At 41.0% G+C, this 7919-nt stretch overlaps 1 protein-coding gene across 1 annotated transcript in view; it reads left to right on the top strand.

Annotated features, from left to right (window-relative positions):
- The window catches only part of LOC115226812 (intraflagellar transport protein 172 homolog), a 46651-nt gene extending 38732 nt beyond the window's left edge, over positions 1-7919 (top strand). Inside the window, exon 15 of the mRNA XM_036515260.1 lies at positions 7892-7919. Coding sequence (XP_036371153.1) covers positions 7892-7902 — 11 coding nt within the window. The 3' untranslated portion in view covers positions 7903-7919. The remainder of the gene's footprint in view (positions 1-7891) is intronic.

Here is a 7919-nt window from a genome sequence, read left to right as displayed (position 1 = left end):
TGCTGGTGTGTTTATGTCCCGTTAGTTAGCGATCGTCAAAACAGACCGATAGGAATAAGTACTGGGCTTACAAAGAATAAGTCCCTGGGCGATTTGCTCGACTAAAGGGCGGTTGCTCCATCGTGGCCGCAGTAAATGACTGAAACAAATAAAGGAGTAAAAATATTGACCTAAACCCGTGGCCTCTACCAAGGATGTAGCCAGTCCACTTATGCATAGCTTTGCTTCTTGGACACAAAAAAACTCTACTTATGAAGACCTGCTGAGCAGTGAAAGTCAAAATCGAAATCGATCAACATCAGGAAATTGTAGCTGTGATACCAGTGCGGTGGCAGTAAGGAGGAACCATCCGAACGTGGCCACCCCGCCTGGGGCCCCCGTCCCTGTGGCACGTAAGAGAACCATCCGAACGTGGATGCCCCGCCTGGCCCCCGTGCCAGTGGCACGTAAGAGAACCATCACACGTGGCCGCCCGCCTAGCCCCCGTGCCAGTGGAACGTAAAAGAACCATCCGAACGTGGCTGCCCCGCCTGGCCCCCGGGCCGGTGGCACGTAAAAGAACCATCCGAACGTGGCCGCCCGAACTGGCCCCCGGGCCGGTGGCACGTAAAAAGCACCACTACCTCATTGGAGACAAGATCGGGATTCGTAGGGGGTGGGAAAAACAAATGGGGAAACGATGGAGCGTGTAGAGGTAGGCTCCATAGCTAGAAATAGCAGCCAAATGTCGCACACATCAAAGGACATCTAAAACACCAAAGTATTGAAAGATTAAACGATTTCATTGTTTAATACTTACGGAAATGTCTTTATAAAGGATGGTGTTGTTGTTAGAAGTGCTTCGGGTGGTTGAGAAATGTATTATAAATGTGTTTAGGAGTGAATTGAGAGAAATTCTGGCACCAGACATGTGCGCAGAGATTTCAGGAATGGAGGCGGAAATGCGATTAGTGCGCATGCGTATGAAATATTCATTTCACCTTTTGTCACAAGGCCAGCAATTTCGGTGAGCAGAGGGGGGGTGCCTAAGTCGATTACGCGAAGCTTAATGGATGGAAGCACTCCGTCGGTTACGACGATGAGGGTTCCGGTTGATCCGAATCAACGGAACAGCCTGCTCGTGAAATTAACGTGTAAGTGGCTGAGCACTCCACAGACACGTGTACCCTTTACGTAGTTCTCTGGGATATTCAGCGTGACACAGAGAGTGACAAGGCCGGCCCCTTCGAAATACAGGTACAACAGAAACAGGAAGTAAGAGTGAGAGAAAGTTGTGGTGAAAGAGTACAGCAGGGATCACCACCATCTCCTGCCGGAGCCTCGTGGAGCTTTTAGGTGTTTTCGCTCAATAAACACTCACAACGCCCGGTCTGGGAATCGAAACCGCTCTCCTATGACCGCGAGTCCGCTGCCCTAACCACTGGGCCATTGCGCCTCCACTAACGAACCTTAGTAGTCAACTGGTAATTTATTTATTTACCCGCCAAAAAGGCGAAAGGCAAAACTGACCCCGAAACGGTAAAAGGCACAGTCGACTTCCCCGTAGTTTCGGCATACGTAGAAAAGGTGCACCCTGCCTACTGGATCGATTCAATCTGACGTGTGATTTTGGCAGGGGGATACTTTGGCTGCTATTTTTAGCGAGTCGAGTGGCCAGGTAGAGGCTCTTTCGTTGGTTTGATTGCGTGATGAGATTTTTTTACACCTATACGTACGTATATATATATATATATCATCGGCAGAAGTTTGAGAGTAAGTCAAAAGCTGAGAGTTTCATGTATTGGCACTCATGAAACACGAATTTGGCCATTGTCACTCTGTAACTTCTGCCTATCATTGACGTGTGTGTTTATTATATATATATATATATATATATATCATCATCACCGTTTAACGTCCGTTGTATGTGCTAGCATGGGTTGGACGGTTCGACCGGGGTCTGGTAAGCCATAGAGGCTGCACCAGCCTCTTGTCTGATTTGGCAGTGTTTCTACAGCTGGATGCCCTTCCTAACGCCAACCATTCCATGAGTGTAGTGGGTTTTTTACGTGCAACCGGCACAGGAGCCAGAGCAGGCTGGCAAACAGCCACGATCGGTTGGTGCTTTTACGTGTCACCGACACAGACGCCAGTCAGGCAACGCTGACAAAAATAAAATTCTAATCATTCTGGATTATGCATTAACTGGTGTAGTCGGTGTCCCTGGAGTTACCATAAATAAACAAATGACAAGAAGATCTAGCACTGTTATTTATTACAACCCCTTATAAAAATACATGGCAAATGTCTTACAAATTGTGAAGTAACAGGTTTGGCAAGTTTTAACGAACTCTATCTGGAACAGTGGGAGTTGTATCACAGTTGAAATTCTGTAGCATGTTCATGGTTTGATTCTGTGTGCTGGGCAGCATCTGTTGTTGTGATCTGTCCGTTGCTGTACAAGTTTACCAGGCCAGAGAGAGAGAGAGATCAGGATGAAGACAGAAACAGGTGTGCCGCCACAAAGGAGATACATGGTTACCCAGCCTGAGGGAAATGCAGGAGAAGGAGATAGAGGCTGGGAGACAACACGATGGAGATACTGGCAAAATGATGGGCGTATTCACTAGGGAGGGGATCAGAACATAAATGGGGATGGTTGAGTAAGGGAAGAAAGAGATATAGATGGTGGCAAGGGCCAGGACATACCTTTAAGGTTCAAACGTCATAATCTAAGGGACAGGATACTGTAAATGTGGCGAGCTGGCAGGAACGTTAGGCTCTGAGTTCAAATTCCGCTGAGGTCGACATCCTTTCGGGGTAGATTAAATAAGTACCAGTTACGCACTGGAGTCGATGTAATCGACTTAATCCCTTTGTCTGTCCTTGTTTGTCTCCTCTCTGTGTTTAGCCCCTTGTGGGTAGTAAAGGAATAGGATACTGCAAAGGAAGCATGATTAGAGTGTAGGGGGTGTTGAGTTTTAACGAACTCTATCTGGAACAGTGGGAGTTGTATCACAGTTGAAATTCTGTAGCATTGGTTATGAGTTTTGCTTGCGAGTTAACAGTGGCTGGTTCATCTTGATGTACCTGTGTGTTGGTTATGCATTCACTGGTCTAGTCTGTCTGCCTGGAGTTACCGAATACAAAAGAATGATAAGAAGAACCACGTAAATTCAATGCGATTTATTTATTACAACCCTTTATAAAAATACATGGCAAATGTCTTACATATTGTGAAGTAACAGGTTTGGCAAGTTTTAACGAACTCTATCTGGAACGGTGGAAGTTGTATCAGTTGAAATTCTGTAGCATCTTCCTGGTTTGGTTCTGTGTGCTGGGCAGCATCAGTTGTCCTGATCTCATCTCCATCTCTCCTTCTTTCTCTCTTTACAAAAACGGTAAGGACCATTCCTTATATAATGACTGGTGGTCCAGAAGAGAAACTACTATCTTCAGTGCTTGCAATTTCACTTGGCTTCATGTACCTTTTCATTTGTAATAATTTAACACTTTCGTTACTGAATTTATTTTGAGATGCTCTGTTTCTTTCAATTACTTTAAATATAACAAAGAATTTAGTAAAATAACTTAGTTATCATTGAGCTAGTGTTAGGAGCATATATTGTGACTAAGATTTGGTGGAAGATTTGAATTCAAAACTTCTGAAAACAAGACATTTGTAATCAGAGCCAGAGCCGGTTAGTAACGAAAGGGTTAAAGATTAATAGCCAGGAAGACAATATGATTCCTATAAATATAAATGTTGGGTTTCTTTCAGTTTCCCTCTAAAAAACCCACTCACAAGGGTATGTTCGGCTTAGTATTCTAGTAGAATAGACTTGCATAAGGTGCCATGTAGTGGGACTGATCCCAGAAGCATGCAGTTGGGAAGCAAGGTTCACACCTATTTCTTTACTACCCACAAGGGGCTAAACACAGAGAGGACAAACAAACGAATTAAGTCGATTATATCGACCCCAGTGCGTAACTGGTACTTATTTAATCGACCCCGAAAGGATGAAAGGCAAAGTGGACCTCAACCGAATTTGAACTCAGAACGTTAGTGGCAGATGAATTACAGCAAAGCGTTTCGCCCGGCATGTTAACGGTTCTGCCAGCTCGCCGCCTTGCTTAGGAAGCAAGGTTCAAACCACACGGCCACACCTATTGGTTTTAACAGATTCTTAAAATTCATGCAAGACAAAATTTAAAATATGCAAAAAAGTTGCTTTTAATAAAAATAAAAATATCCCACAGGTGAGTTACCTGAGATGTGGTGAAATAAACTCTGGAGTTAGGAGGCTGTTATCACACACAGCTCTATCTCCTCTCCTGTGTGATTACATCTATAGTTAGAGAGAGTGTCCCTTATTCTTTATGTTTTGGTATAGAAGGAACTTCCACAATTACAATTCCCTGATGAATAGTTTGGTTAATGCCAAGGAGATAGCCCACAACACTACCACAATTTTAGAAGCTCAAAATGCTTATTGTTCTTATGAATTGTCACATTGATAGTCATACATCTATATGAATAGATACACATTTAGTTAACACCAGAAGTACCGAGCGGTCATTTACCACCAATTCTGCTAATTACTTTTTAATTCCTACAAATGTATTGAATGTGCAATCATGAGCATCATATCAATATATGTGCATAGATATATATTTTTCACATGTAAATAAATGCTAAAAGAATGAATTTTCAAATCCTTTATTCAATGCATTTGCTGATATTTAAAATAAATTGTATTAAATGTGATTTTCAATGACAGTCAAAAATGGTCCCCTATGGTCCTTGTGGGAAGTAAGAAATGTTGTTACTTGTAGGGTTAGGTCTTTAGCATTTAAAGTTGCCATATCTGGTCCAAATTTTCTATCTATCTTATGGTCAAACTAGCCAGAGTTGGCCTCTTGCACCTACCCTACAATGTCATTCTAAATACAAACAATCATATCGTAAAAACTTGAAAGCTGTGAGATAATGTAAGACAAGTTGAAAATAATGTGAATAAATAAACATCACATTCGACAGAATAACCTGCATGGTAAAGGGTTCAGTCACCACTCACAGAGAAAAGGTTTTCTCATGTATGAATACGCTTGTGAGAAGTTAAGGCGCTACTACGAGAGAATGATTTGCCACAGATATCACAGTGATATGGCTTCTCACCTGTATGAATACGCTTGTGACCAGTTAAAGCGCTACTCTGGGAGAATGATTTGCCACAGATATCACAGTGATATGGTGTCTCTCCTGTATGAATACGTTTATGGGTAATTAGGTTACTACTGGCAGAGAAGGATTTGTTACAGATGTCACAGTGATGTGGCTTCTCTCCTGTATGAATACGTTTATGATCTGTCAAAGCACAGTTGCGAGGGAATGATTTACCACATATATTACAAGAATATGGTTTCTCTCCTGTATGTGTACGTTTGTGAGAAGCGAGAGCACTACAACGTGAGAATGATTTACTACAGATGTTACACTGATATGGCTTCTCTCCTGTATGAATGCGTTTGTGAGAATTGGAAGCACTTTGGTCAGAGAAAGATTTACCACAGATGACACAGTGATATGGCTTCTCGCCAGTATGAATACGTTTGTGTCTAGTCAATTTGTTATTTGCAGAGAATGATTTACCACAAATGTCACAGCGAAATCGCTTTTCCCCTGTATGAACAATCGTGTGTGAATTTAAAGCACTCTGTTGAGAGAATGATGTACCACAGACATCACAGTGAAAGGGCTTCTCGCCTGTATGAATACGTTTGTGTACAAGCAATTCGTAACTTGTACAGAATGATTTACCACAGATATCACAGTGGTATGGCTTCTCTCCTGTATGGAAACGTTTATGGGTAGCTAAGTCGCCAAGTTGAAAGAATGATTTACCACAGATTTCACAGTGAAATGGCTTCTCTCCTGTATGAATGCGTTTGTGATTAGTTAGGGTACTTCTTTGAGAGAAAGATTTGTTACAGACATCACAGTGATACGGCTTCTCTCCTGTATGGAAACGTTTGTGATTAGTTAAGTTGTCAATTCGGGAGAATGATTTACCACAGATATCACAAGAATAAGGTGTCTCTCCTCTATGAATACGCTTGTGAATAGTCAGAATACTACTTACAGAGAAAGACTTGTTACAGATGTTGCAGCGATATGGCTTCTCACCCGTATGAATACGTTTGTGAGAAGTTAAACTGCTTTTGCTTGAGAGCGATTTGCCACAGATATTACAGGAATATGGTGTCTCAACTGAATGAATATGTTTGTGCCTATCCAAGCCACCCTTTTGTGAGAATGATTTACTACAGATGTTACACTGATATGGCTTCTCTCCTGTATGAATACGCTTGTGAGAAATGAAAGTACTTCGGTCAGAGAATGATTTACCACAGATGACACAGTGAAATGGCTTCTCCCCTGTATGAATACGTTTATGAGTAATTAGGGTATTACTCTGAGAGAAAGATTTGTTACAGATGTTGCAGTGATATGGCTTCTCCCCTGTATGAATACGTTTATGAGAAGTTAGCTGATTACTGACACAAAAAGATTTGTTGCAGATGTCACAGTGATATGGTTTCTCTCCTGTATGAACACGTCTGTGAGTAGTCAAAGAACTGCTGAGAGAAAATGATCTACTGCAGATATTACAAGAATATGGTGTCTCTCCTGTGTGAATACGTTTATGATCAGTTAAAGTATTACTGTGAGAGAATGATTTACCACAGATGTCACAGTGAAATGGCTTCTCTCCTGTATGAACACGTTGGTGTGAAATCAACTCCATTTTCTGAGAGAATGATTTACCACAAACATCACAGTGAAATGGCTTCTCTCCTGTATGAATACGTTTGTGTGTAGTCAATCTGCTATTTGCAGAGAATGATTTACCACAAATGTCACAGCGAAATGGCTTCTCTCTTGTATGAATACGTTTGTGTCTAGTCAATTTGCTATTTGCAGAGAATGATTTACCACAAATGTCACAGCGAAATGGCTTCTCTCCTGTATGAATACGTTTGTGTCTAGTCAATTTGCTATTTGCAGAGAATGATTTACCACAAATGTCACAGTGAAATGGCTTTTCACCTATATGAATACATTTCTGCTTATTCAAGTTACCCTTTTCAGAGAAGGACTTTTTACAGACATCACGTTCGTGTGACAATATACGTCTCTTCTTCACTTTGTCTTCTAGAAAAGTCAAATCCTTTGGTTCCTCACTATTTTCCATTTTATTTCTTTGAAAATCACAATAGATATATTTTTTCCTTCTCTTTGCTTCTACACTATTTTGTTTACAAATATTTCAACTGCTGTATTTCTGTCCAGTAAATTTATCCAAGTTTAATTTCCACACAGACACATCTTGTAGACACTCCAGCCAGTGAAGTCCAGAAAGTTTGCTAAGAACGCATTTCAAAGTGGAATTCTACGACACATTTTCAGAAACAATCTTATACATCTCTTCTGTACAATATTTTGGTCTTTAAAAGATGATAAATAATGAGACGTATCTTCAGTTATACCAATGTGATCTGATATTCTAAAATAATAAAGAAACAACAGTGTAAGATATAGAGGCTACTTAAAAAATACTGATTCAACATTTCCATAAAGATAAACTCTAGAAATAAACATTTAACTGAACAAGGGAATTTTAAATTTATTAAAATTTACATCTTATGTGAAGCTAACATATTTGTAAACTCCAATTACACATTCACATTTAAAAATAAATACACACGCAAGGCACAGGAGTGGCTGTGTAGTAAGTAGCTTGTTTACCAACCACATGGTTCCGGGTTCAGTCCCACTGCATGGCACCTTGGGCAAGTGTCTCCTACTATATCCTCAGGCCGACCAAAGCCTTGTGAGTGGATTTGGTAGACGGAAACTGAAAGAAGCCCGTCGTATA

This window comes from Octopus sinensis, linkage group LG30 (assembly GCF_006345805.1).
Source record: "Octopus sinensis linkage group LG30, ASM634580v1, whole genome shotgun sequence".
NCBI classification, from domain to species: domain Eukaryota; kingdom Metazoa; phylum Mollusca; class Cephalopoda; order Octopoda; family Octopodidae; genus Octopus; species Octopus sinensis.
Note: the sequence above shows the minus strand (reverse complement) of the source record. Positions and strands in the feature narration are given on the sequence as shown.